The sequence below is a fragment of the Hyla sarda genome, chromosome 2 (genome assembly GCF_029499605.1).
Source record: "Hyla sarda isolate aHylSar1 chromosome 2, aHylSar1.hap1, whole genome shotgun sequence".
Classification (NCBI taxonomy): Eukaryota; Metazoa; Chordata; class Amphibia; order Anura; family Hylidae; genus Hyla; species Hyla sarda.
The window spans coordinates 219,465,636-219,479,267 of NC_079190.1; the positions used below are offsets into that span (position 1 = coordinate 219,465,636).

A 13,632-nucleotide genomic window follows, 5' to 3' on the forward strand; every position below is an offset into this window, starting at 1 on the left:
ATTAAAATATTTTAAGAAGTGCGTATATATGTGAATAAGCCCCTTTCCTAATAAAAGTTCTGATAATAAATGGTTCCAATAAAAACTACAGATCACGGCACATAAGATAACCCTCATAATACATCCCTGTATATGGAGACATTGGAGTTATAGGGGTCAGATGGGGGGGGGGGGGGCTAGCTACAGCTCTCCGTCCGCTAATAGCCTGGCATGCTGCGATCACCATGGCCGCTATTAAACCATTAGATCAGCGCTGTCTAAGTTGACAGCAGTGTCTAAAGGAATCTTATATCCATCCCTGGTGGTCTAGTGGGGGGGGGGGGGGGAAATCGTACTATTTTGCTTGAAATTATTTTATCTACCAGGACAAGTGGATTTTCTTGAGGGACAAGTAGATTGTGTTCCGCTTTAGTCCCTTGGACAAGTAGTTTTTTTTTTTAATTTCCACACCCCTGAAAATGTCAGGTACACTTTAAGACACATACTTCAACCTGTACAAATCTTGATCATGCACATACTGGAAGATTTTTCTACACTCCTACAGCAGTGTTTACCAACCAGGGTGCCTTCAGCTGTTGCAAAAACTACAACTCCCGGCATGCCTGGACAGCCTTTGGCTGTCCGTGCATGCTGGGAGTTGTAGTTTTGCAACAGCTGGAGTCACCCTGGTTGGAAAAACAGTGGCCAACAGCAATGTTCTATCAGTACGAGCCTCTTTCTTTATTGGGAAATGATTTTGCACCAGCTAGATCTATCTATTCCGTCCCTCTGCTGGAGTCAGAAGTGCACCGTAACCACAGGTGCAGTCAGGGTTCATCCTTAGGTAAATTCCAAAGACTAGTTTAGCTGGTCACCATGCCAGACACCAAGTATAAAGTACAGGGCGGGTCATTTCCATCCAATCCTTTCTAATGTCTTGTAAACGTAATATCATAACTGAACGCAGAAGCGCTGGCCGAGCTGTAATATTACTTCACCATTTTTACAGTCTCACTTCCTCTTGTGCATTCTCTTACAGTTAGGCCAGCTTCACACAGGCATATTATAGACAATTTTTTGCATTCATATTAGGGTCACAAGTCCCATCCTGACTGTGGGTCCAATGACCAGAACAGACAGGTGGGAAATTAGTCTAATGTGAGGTATTTTAGCCGTGAGGACAAATTGGCGGGAAAAAAAAGGCTGCTTTAAACCTTGGGATTGCCTGCAATTTTAAAGGGGTTATAAAGCTTTTAAAAACGCCTTTCCTGTAAATAGGATAGGGAATAAGTGTCTGATCCCGTGACCTCTAGAACAGGGCCCAACTCTTCCCGTTGAGTTGTATGGTTCCCACCTTCAGAAATGTACTCATCCCAGCAAAGATGGGCTGCTCAGTCAATCACCGGCCGCAGCGATGTCCCGCCTCAGTTGGTCATTGGCTAAGCATTACTGTCAAGACAGATACACATCAGAAGGGGAGGGCCGGAGCGTTAAGCGGGAAGTGCAAGGCCCCATTCTGGAGATAGCAGTAGATCCCAAAGGTCAGACTCCCTACGATCAGACACAAATCCCTTATTTTGTGGATAGGGGAGAAGTTTTTAAAAGCTGGTTAACCCCTTTAACACAACTGGTTGCTTGTATATTCAAGGTATCCCGTCATCACTTTCCCACTGTCAGCAGCCATGATTAAAAGATATATATGGTGACAATCTTTTAAGTCCTCCTGTGCCCAGTGCGGCAAAAATTTAAAAAAAAAAAAACTTAAACTCACCTTCCTAAGTTCCCCTGTTGCGGAGATATCGCCGTCCCGTTCCTCCTCCGCTGTTCTTCTCTGTGCTTCTTAGGCTCAGAATGTCACAGCACTGTCATCATATCGCTGGCCGCAGTGATGTCCCACCTCGGCCGGTGATAGGCTGAGCACACGGTCATGTAAGGAGCCCGGGAAGCAGGAAGAAGGCGGGCCCCGGGCTCCTTACATGACAGTGCGCTCAGCCTATCACCGGCCAAGGTGGGACATCGTTGCGGCCAGCAATGCCTGCACTGTGACGAGACAAAGTGTGCTAAAGTTAGTTTTTTTATTTTTTTGCAGCATGGGCACAGGGAGACTTAAAAAAAATGTATGCCGCAGTTCTCCTTAAAAGAGTACATTTCACTTAAAAAAAAAACTTTTTACTTGTCTCTCTGCTGTGTCACATGATCAAGACACGCTCCACAGAGTTACACTTAGGGTACGTTCACACGTGCGGATTTTCACAGTGAATTAATCTGCGGATCCGCTGGTTAAGGCCCGCTTTATGCTGGCTTTACATGTGCCTGCTGGTAGCGCCAATACGCCACTACTAGCAGACACAGTGCAGCAATGTGCCAGGCGTACTCGCACATCGCTGCCACTCTCCCTGCTCTGAGCTAGGCAGAGAGCTCCCGCGATGTGCGCGTATACTGCAACTCGCACATCGCAGTGTGTCTGCTGGTAGCCGCGTATTGCCGCTACCAGCAGGCACATGTAAAGCGGTTTGTGGTTACCACTGGCAGGAAGGTGTAAGGTTCTCTTTACATTGCCTTCACGCTCAATCTTTTATGTTGCAAGTTTCTCCTGCAATGACTGCCCAGCTGGGGACCCAAGTACATTGCTGCTTGCTTCACCCAATTGTAACTCCTATAAGACTGTATTCCACTTTGAAAATCAGCTCCGCTTTGTCCTGCATCTGCAAGACAAGCAATACAAGTCTGGGGGTTCTGCCCACCAGCTCCAGGAGAACTGCAAATTATAGATGAAGCCTGCAGAGCAGAAATCTGCTGAAAAATGCCATATACAAGTTATATAACGGCCAGAAACAGTGCTGCTCTGTACACACCCAGAGCAGCTTACCCGGAAATGACAGGTAGGCCTTAAATGGGTACTCTCATTAAACTTAATTTTCTTTATTAAAAAGATTATGCAAAAATAAATAACTTTCTAATATGTTATGAAAAAAAAAACACTGAAAACTAGCTTTTTTTTGATTATTAGAAAACCTGGCCACTAGGTGTCACCCTATATGGCTTAGGAATCCTTTCCCCCCCCCCCCCTCACGTTGAGCACGTTCGGACCACTGCTGGCCGGGCAGCGTGGTCCAGCATGGTCTGAAATGCTCGTCCACAGCTCGCTCTCTGCCTGTTTATGAAACAGGCAGAGAGCGCGCGGCACGCAAAATTTGAATATCCCCGCCCCCTGCATATCCCTCTTCTCACTGCTGCGCGCGAGCTGCAGTCTCTCTCTGATACAGGAGAGAGAGATAGACGAGAGAGGAGACAGGCTGCTGTCCCTGGCCTGTACTTAGCCTGTATGCACGCTCCCGAGAGGGACCACAGCATACAGGAAGACGGGCGGAAACTAGCCCCGGCCAGGCTTCAGATGACGTTGCGCCTGCCGGGCCAAGCCCACTTCCTGCCTTTCGAAGAGAGCTCCACACTGAGCTACCGAAGATTCATTAAAATGGTATTTTAATGGGGATTTTTTTTTAAATGAATACAGGGATAGTGGTAGTTAGTGTCAGGGACAGATGGGGAGGGGGGTTAGGGATAGTTAATGATAGCTACTCTTTAAGTGACATATTTCTTGGGAGGGTACAGCACTGGCCTTTAACTGTATGGGCCCACTATGGAATTCAATGCACAGCCGATTAGCTGTGGGCCACAGTGCTGCAAGGAACTCAGATGGAGATCACAATACCAGCACCATGTCTCAGTCTGATCAGGGGGATCAGAGGTCAGACCCCCATGATCATAAAGCAATATGCCATCACTTTGTAAGCTGGGTATACCCTTTAAATATATATGCTCGTAGTCACTGAATTCTGTTTACTTCATGATTCTTTTATCTGTTCCCAGCTCCTCACAACCAGGAATGGGAGGACTACAGTACCCAGAAAGATTAGCAGAATTGGGGTTATATAGTTTAGAAAAAAGAAAGCTTAGGGGAGCCCTAATAACTATGTATAAATATATCAGGGGACCGTACAGAGATCTCTCCCATGATCCATACCCAGGACTGTATCTATAACAAGGGGGCATCCTCTACGTTTAGAGGAAAGAAGGTTTCTACACCAGCACATGGGGGTTCTTTACTGTAAGAGCAGTGAGACTGTGGAATTCTCTCCAGGAGGAGGTGGTCATGGTGAACTCTGTAAAAGAATTCAAAAGGGGCTGGATGCATTTTTGGAAAACAACAACATTACAGGTTATGTATATTAGATTTATAGGGACAGAACGTTGATGCAGGGATTTATTCTGATGCCATATTTTTAGTCGGGAAGGAATTTTTACCTCTAGTATGAGGGTTTTTTGCCTTCCTCTGGATCAATTTAGGAATAAAATTTGTACTCGATGGACTCTGGTCTTTTTTTCAACCTTATGAACTATGTTTATGTTTGTAACACTGTAACCAAGCAGCGGTGTAGTTTATGGCTTCTTATTATTCTTTAGAACCTGCTTGTGGTGAAAGGCCTCAAGACAAACAATAAAGCACATGTCTAAGTAGTCACAGATAAGGCCAAGGCTTACTTCTAATGGGAACATACACTAACCACAGCTGTACATCCCTATGCACAGGATACTAGGGAGAATAGGTCCCTAGACCAGTGTTTCCCAACCAGGGTGCCTCCAGCTGTTGCAAAACTACAACTTCCAGCATGCCCGGACAGCCTACCACTGTACGGGCATGCTGGGAGTTGTAGTTTTGCAACAGCTGGAGGCACCCTGGTTGGGAAACACTGCTCTAGACTGTAGACTGCTCTGCCCTCCTGTTTGTTGTGGTCCGCTGACGCTCTATACTGTATACTGTATCCCTATGCCCGGGCTGCGAAAGATAAACAAAATAAACTTTAACTCACCTTCCCCTGTCGGTCCGGACCTGCTTCCTGGGGACGGGAAAGACTGAGAGCTGTCAGCCTATCACCGGCCACAGCGTTGTTCCGCCTCAGCCGGTGATAGGTTGAGCGCACTGTGATGTAAGAAGCCGGCTTCTTACATGACATTGCGCTCAGCCTATCACCGGCCGAGGTGGAATGTCGCTGCGGCCGGTGATAGGCTGACGGCTCTCAGTCTTTCCCGTCCCTAGGAAGAGTGTAAGGCTGAGGTAGGAAGGTGCGTTAAAGTTTATTTTGTTTATATTTTGCAGCCCGGGCATAGGGATACAGCGAACAGTATAGAGATCCAGCGCCGGCGGCCCGCAACAAACAGGAGGACGAGGAGGGCAGAGCTTGCAGGTGACGTGAGTATTTACCCTGATGGGGACAGCGCAGCACTTGTGGGTGACATGAGAAGTACCCCGATGGGGACAGCACATTGCTGATAATCTTTTTTTTGGGGGGGTGAGAAGCAGAACAGCGCTCACGGGTCACATGATTTGGGGCGGGGGGTGGTGTTGAAATACAGTTATATACGGTGGCACCGCCATAAGTTACAAAAATACCGTGATACACATATTTGGTCATACCGCCCAGCCCTAATTAGTGTCATCCAAAACAACTTTTGACATGATCTCCAGACATGTCAAAAGTCCCAGGACCCCCTGCGATCATGAATAACAGAAACAGTAACAGGCGGCAGCACTCTTCACTCCCGGCTGGATGATCCGACTCTTTACCTCTATTATAGTTTATAGGGAATGAGTAAGGTTTGAGTGACAGCCAGGGAGTGAGGCGCGCACTTCACCAGGCTGTAACTCGGAGTCTTGGTGGATCTAAACCTGGGAAACATGGTACAAGTTGTTACAAATGACAGTGACATGTTAAAGAAGCACACCGACCAAAACGGTGATCACCAGAGAGACTTGTAGAATCTTACAGCGCCTTGTGAGTACAGAGTCAATTTAGGAGTCAGACGGTCAAACAACGTCCATTTTTGTATTAAGAAAGAAAAAACAGGAAAAAAAACTATGTGTGATTAGCCTTACTGCATAGAAGAGCCCAGGCCTCAGGGTAGGAGGAGGGCACAGCCACCATGTACCTGACCTGATTCCACATGAGTAGGGGGACCCCTGACAACTTGACATGGGGGCTTCTGGTTCTAGAAGCCAACATGTGCCATGTGGAAGGCTTATCCTCAAACACACTGCAGGTGGCTGGATGTCATGCCATGGCTGAGTGATGGCATTAGACGGTTGGCACACAGCCCTCACATGTACAGTACAGCCAGCTGAATGCCGTGTGACAGGTGATGAAATACAGGCCATGAGTCATGACAATAGAGTTGGGCGACTTTCCTTCCCATAGAAGTTAATGTTAGTGTTGTGGTGCGGCCATGCCAGTCTCCTAGGCCTTTGCCCTGCACCAGGAAGCAGTCTACCTGCACAGTGTATATGGCAGCTCCCCTCCCCGGCCTAGGTCCGCGGCCTTACCTCCTCGCACTCCTCCCGGCCACTGGCTCTGCTCTCCAGCATCTCGATGAACTGCTCCCGGCTCAGCGCCTCCTCTCCTCGGCTCAGTCTCTCCTCCAGCCAGCGGAGCAGGGCGCTCTGGTGCCGGGACACCACCGACTCCGGAGCTCCCACTTCCCTCAGCCGGGCCGCCGCCTCCCTCAGCCGGGCCTGCTCCAGCAACACACCGGAGGAGGGCGGCAGCAGCGGCGGTGAAGCCGGTCCGGGGATCCCCAGCTGTGCCGTCCCCTGTAGGCTGACCGATCCTCCTGCCGCTGTGTCTCCTGCTGCTGTACCGCTCTCCTCCGGCTCCATCCCGGGTTCATCTTCGTCTCCGCTCCCGCCGCTCACCACATTCCCCATAGTGATGTCGGCGCCGAGCAGATCTGAGTGTCCGGAGGGCCTGTGAGGCCCGAGCCACCCCTACGTCTCCACCGGCCTGGTCCCGCCCCGCAGCCCGCCCCGCACTGACAGATCCGGCCTGACACCTGTCACCAGGGGAGCTGCGCCTCCTCATCCGCCAGGGGGACACGCTAGACGGAATGAAGACGGGGAATACAACGTGTGACTACTGGAGGAGGGCTGTACGGAGAGGCTGATGCTTTATACACATGTGGGGAACAGGGTATACTTGTGCTATATAGAGGTATATAGACTCAATAGAAACAGATTACTATCATATATACATAGGACAGGGTATACTTGTACTATATAGAGGTATATAGACTCAATAGAAACAGATTACTATTATATATACATAGGACAGGGTATACTTGTGCTATATAGAGGTATAGAGACTCAATAGAAACAGATTACTATCATATATACATAGGACAGGGTATACTTGTACTATATAGAAGTATAAGGACTCAATAGAAACAGATTACTATTATATATACATAGGACAGGGTATGCTTGTACTATATAGAGGTATAAAGACTCAATAGATACGGATTACTATTATATATACATAGGACAGGGTATACTTGTACTATATAGAGGTATAAAGACTCAATAGATACAGATTACTATCATATATACATAGGACAGGGTATACTTGTACTATATAGAAGTATAAGGACTCAATAGAAACAGATTACTATCATATATACATAGGACAGGGTATACTTGTACTATATAGAGGTATAAAGACTCAATAGAAACAGATTACTATCATATATACATAGGACAGGGTATACTTGTACTATATAGAGGTATAAGGACTCAATAGAAACAGATTACTATCATATATACATAGGACAGGGTATACTTGTACTATATAGAGGTATATAGACTCAATAGAAACAGATTACTATTATATATACATAGGACAGGGTATACTTGTACTATATAGAGGTATAGAGACTCAATAGAAACAGATTACTAGCATATATACATAGGACAGGGTATACTTGTACTATATAGAAGTATAAGGACTCAATAGAAACAGATTACTATTATATATACATAGGACAGGGTATGCTTGTACTATATAGAGGTATAAAGACTCAATAGATACGGATTACTATTATATATACATAGGACAGGGTATACTTGTACTATATAGAGGTATAAAGACTCAATAGATACAGATTACTATCATATATACATAGGACAGGGTATACTTGTACTATATAGAAGTGTAAGGACTCAATAGAAACAGATTACTATCATATATACATAGGACAGGGTATACTTGTACTATATAGAGGTATAAAGACTCAATAGAAACAGATTACTATCATATATACATAGGACAGGGTATACTTGTACTATATAGAGGTATAAGGACTCAATAGAAACAGATTACTATCATATATACATAGGACAGGGTATACTTGTACTATATAGAAGTATAAGGACTCAATAGAAACAGATTACTATTATATATACATAGGACAGGGTATGCTTGTATTATATAGAGGTATAAAGACTCAATAGATACGGATTACTATTATATATACATAGGACAGGGTATACTTGTACTATATAGAGGTATAAAGACTCAATAGATACAGATTACTATCATATATACATAGGACAGGGTATACTTGTACTATATAGAAGTATAAGGACTCAATAGAAACAGATTACTATCATATATACATAGGACAGGGTATACTTGTACTATATAGAGGTATAAAGACTCAATAGAAACAAATTACTATCATATATACATCGGACAGGGTATACTTGTACTATATAGAGGTATAAGGACTCAATAGAAACAGATTACTATCATATATACATAGGACAGGGTATACTTGTACTATATAGAAGTATAAGGACTCAATAGAAACAGATTACTATCATATATACATAGGACAGGGTATACTTGTACTATATAGAGGTATAAAGACTCAATAGAAAAAGATTATTATCATATATACATAGGACAGAGTATACTTGTACTATATAGATGTATAAAGACTCAATAGAAACAGCTTACTATCATATATACGTAGAACTGAGTATACTTGTACTATATAGAGGGATAAAGACGCTATAGAAACAGATTACTGTCACTTATGCATTGGACAGGGAATTATTGTACTATATAGAGGGATAAAGACTCATTATAAACAGTTTACTATCATATGGACATAGGACAGATATTTGTAAATAGTGGGATGAAAAACCAATAGAAACATGATTATTACAAAGACATAGGACAGGGTTTACTTGTGGTATATAGATGGATGAAGACGTAATAGAAACAAATGATTATCACATAGACCTAGGACAGGGTATACTTGTATTACAGTATATAGATGATGAAGACGTAATAGAAACAGATGATTATTACATAGACATAGGACATGGTATACTTGTAGTATATAGATGATGAAGACGTAATAGAAACAGATGATTATCACATAGACATAGGACAGGGTATACTTGTAGTATATAGATGATGAAGACGTAATAGAAACAGATGATTATTATATAGACCTAGGACAGGGTATACTTGTAGTACAGTATATAGATGATGAAGACGTAATAGAAACAGATGATTATTACATAGACATAGGACAGGGTATACTTGTAGTATATAGATGGATGAAGACGTAATAGAAACAGATGATTATTACAAAGACATAGGACAGGGTTTACTTGTAGTATATAGATGATGAAGACGTAATAGAAACAGATGATTATTACATAGACATAGGACAGGGTATACTTGTAGTATATAGATGATGAAGACGTAATAGAAACAGATGATTATCACATAGACATAGGACAGGGTATACTTGTAGTATATAGATGATGAAGACGTAATAGAAACAGATGATTATCACATAGACATAGGACAGGGTGTACTTGTAGTATATAGATGATGAAGACGTAATAGAAACAGATGATTATTACATAGATATAGGACAGGGTATACTTGTAGTATATAGATGGATGAAGACGTAATAGAAACAGATGATTATCACATAGACATAGGACAGGGTATACTTGTAGTATATAGATGATGAAGACGTAATAGAAACAGATGATTATTACATAGACCTAGGACAGGGTATACTTGTAGTACAGTATATAGATGATGAAGACGTAATAGAAACAGATGATTATTACATAGATATAGGACAGGGTATACTTGTAGTATATAGATGATGAAGACGTAATAGAAACAGATGATTATTACATAGACATAGGACAGGGTATACTTGTAGTACAGTATATAGATGATGAAGACGTAATAGAAACAGATGATTATTACATAGACATAGGACAGGGTGTACTTGTAGTATATAGATGAAGAAGACGTAATAGAAACAGATGATTATTACATAGACATAGGACAGGGTGTACTTGTAGTATATAGATGATGAAGACGTAATAGAAACAGATGATTATTACATAGACATAGGACAGGGTATACTTGTAGTATATAGATGGATGAAGATGTAATAGAAACAGATGATTATTACATAGACATAGGACAGGGTGTACTTGTAGTATATAGATGATGAAGACGTAATAGAAACAGATGATTATTACATAGACATAGGACAGGGTGTACTTGTAGTATATAGATGATGAAGACGTAATAGAAACAGATGATTATTACATAGACATAGGACAGGGTATACTTGTAGTATATAGATGGATGAAGATGTAATAGAAACAGATGATTATTACATAGACATAGGACAGGGTGTACTTGTAGTATATAGATGATGAAGACGTAATAGAAACAGATGATTATTACATAGACATAGGACAGGGTGTACTTGTAGTATATAGATGATGAAGACGTAATAGAAACAGATGATTATTACATAGACCTAGGACAGGGTATACTTGTAGTATATAGATGATGAAGACGTAATAGAAACAGATGATTATTACATAGATATAGGACAGGGTATACTTGTAGTACAGTATATAGATGATGAAGACGTAATAGAAACAGATGATTATTACATAGACATAGGACAGGGTATACTTGTAGTATATAGATGGATGAAGACGTAGAAACAGATGATTATTACATAGACATAGAACTGGATATACATGTAGTATACCTTACCCTACATGATACCACCTGGTGGACCAGTACTGCAGGCAAGTATGGCCCGATTCACACTATGATGTTCTGCTTGCAGCAGCCTCCCATTGATTTCAATGAGATTCCGCTGCACAGTTCAAACATCTCAGGACCTTCTACAAGGAATTTGATTCAGCCAGAAGATTTAACTTGTTCAAACCTTCGGTAGAATCTGTCAGAAAAGTCTTTAGACTGTGCTATAGTTAAAGGGATGGCGCATGATGTCAGCACAGACACTTAAGTGCTGGTTCCAGAGGAGGCAATGGGAAGCCCATAGTTTCTTGTAGTGTACCTCACTTCAAGACCAACAAGTGTGCCACTGACAACCCTGCATCATCACAAACATCCCCTCTCATGGGTCAAGAGAAGATTTCAGTGGACCTTGGACACATGACAGAAGGTTGTCTGGAGTAATAAGTCTATTTTAACACTGAACCTTTTTAATAAAAAAAATACATAAAACAAGGCATGGATTACCAACAACACTTTCCAACTATTACGAGTGTATATCTTATCCAAGCAGAGCATTTTCCTTTAGCGTAATAGGACCTAGGGGACCACATTATCAAGTAGCTCAACCAGCGATGACTTATATCACCAAACATATCCCCCAAGCAGACAAGGCAGAGGGGAAAAAAAGTTTAAAAAAAATAAGGAGGGGAGGTAGTGAGAGAAAAGAAACACAAGTTCTCTTTCTATTCTCCACTGCATCTCTCCATTACTTACATTGTTCCTATTATTCATTACAGGGCTCTTAGTTCATCATTTATTCATGTCAGCTTTAACATTACTATCAACATGCTGCCGACATCTATTTTATTATTAGCATAGTTAGCTTTATCTCTCATTAGATCATCCAATTCTTGGTTCACTTCACTCTCTATTCATCATGGACAGACTAGACGTTACACTATTAACAAGTTCAGTACTACTTTCCTCAGTCCATATATGTTCTTCCATCTCTTTGTCTATTTTGAGGATCATTAATATGTTATCTTAAACTTAAAGCAGAACAGGAAAACCTTTATCACCCCGAAAACCATCTGCACCCATATCTTTTAGAGGTCTTCCCAGACCTTAACAGGACAATGCTTCATTTCATTGGGCTTGGATGACTAGAAAGTGGTTAAAGGGTACCTCTCATCAAATAAACTTTTGATATATTTTAGATTAATGAATGTTGAATAACTTTCCAATAGCATGTTAATGAAAAATATGCTTCTTTCTATTGTATTTTTCCCGATCAGTCCTGTCAGCAAGCATTTCTGACTCATGCTGGAGTCCTAAACACTCAGAGCTGCCAGCCTGCTTTGTTCATAGCCAAACAGGCTGTGAACAAAGCAGGCTGGCAGCTCCGAGTGATCTCCTTTGTGAACAAAGCAGACTGGCAGCTCGTAGTGTTTAGGACTCCAGCATGAGTCTGAAATGCTTGCTGCCAGGACTGGTAGGGAGACCCCTAGTGGTCATTTCTTCAAAGTGGAAAATTAAATAGAAAGAAGCATATTTTTTAATAACATGCAATTGTGAAGTTATTCTGCATACATTAATCTATAATATATCAAAAGTTTTTTTGATGAGAGGTACCCTTTAACCCCTTCAGGACCAAGCCCATTTTGGCCTTAAGGACCGGAGCGTTTTTTGCACATCTGACCACTGTCACTTTAAACATTAATAACTCTGGAATGCTTTTAGTTATCATTCTGATTCTGAGATTGTTTTTTCGTGACATATTCTACTTTAATATAGTGGTAAAATTTTGTGGTAACTTGCATCCTTTCTTGGTGAAAAATCCCCAAATTTCATGAAAAAATTGAAAATTTTGCATTTTTCAAACTTTGAAGCTCTCTGCTTGTAAGGAAAATGGATATTCCAATTTTTTTTTTTTTATTATTCACATATACAATATGTCTACTTTATGTCTACATCATAAAATTTATGAGTTTTTACTTTTGGAAGACATCAGAGGGCTTCAAAGTTCAGCAGCAATTTTCCAATTTTTCACAAAATTTTCAAACTCGCTATTTTTCAGACACCAGTTCAGGTTTGAAGTGGATTTGAAGGGTCTTCATATTAGAAATACCCCATGAAAGACCCCATTATAAAAACTACACCCCCCAAAGTATTCAAAATGACATTCAGTCAGTGTTTTAACCCTTTAGGTGTTTCACAGGAATAGCAGCAATCTGAAGGAGAAAATTCAAAATCTTCATTTTTTACACTCGCATGTTCTTGTAGACCCAATTTTTGAATTTTTGCAAGAGGTAAAAGGAGAAAATTTTTACTTGTATTTGTAGCCCAATTTCTCTTGAGTAAGCACATACCTCATATGTCTATGTTAATTGTTCGGCGGGCACAGTAGAGGGCTCAGAAGCGAAGGAGCGACAAGGGGATTTTGGAGAGAACATTTTTCTGAAATGGTTTTTGGGGGACATGTCACCTTTAGGAAGCCCCTAGGGTGTCAAACCAGCAAAAAAATAACACATGGCATACCATTTTGGAAACTAGACCCCTTGGGGAACATAACAAGGGGTAAAGTAAACCTTAATACCCCACAGGGGTTTCATGACTTTTGCAAATGTAAAAAAAAAGTAAAATTTTTTACCTAAAATGCTTGTTTTCCCAAAAATTTAACATTTTTGAAAAGGGTAATAGCAGAAAATGCCCCCCAAAATTTGAAGCCCAATTTCTCTCT

At 41.6% G+C, this 13,632-nt stretch overlaps 1 protein-coding gene across 2 annotated transcripts in view; it reads right to left on the minus strand.

Annotated features, from left to right (window-relative positions):
* The window catches only part of ZZEF1 (zinc finger ZZ-type and EF-hand domain containing 1), a 192,308-nt gene extending 185,402 nt beyond the window's left edge, over positions 1-6,906 (minus strand). The window contains exon 1 of one of the 2 annotated variants that reach the window (XM_056556404.1): positions 6,359-6,906. In XM_056556404.1, coding sequence (XP_056412379.1) covers positions 6,359-6,739 — 381 coding nt within the window. In that variant the 5' untranslated portion in view covers positions 6,740-6,906. Of the gene's footprint in view, positions 1-5,914; positions 6,060-6,358 lie in introns of those variants that run through there. The other variant, XM_056556405.1, reaches the window with a different exon arrangement.
* Between the last annotated feature and the right edge of the window lie 6,726 nt (positions 6,907-13,632).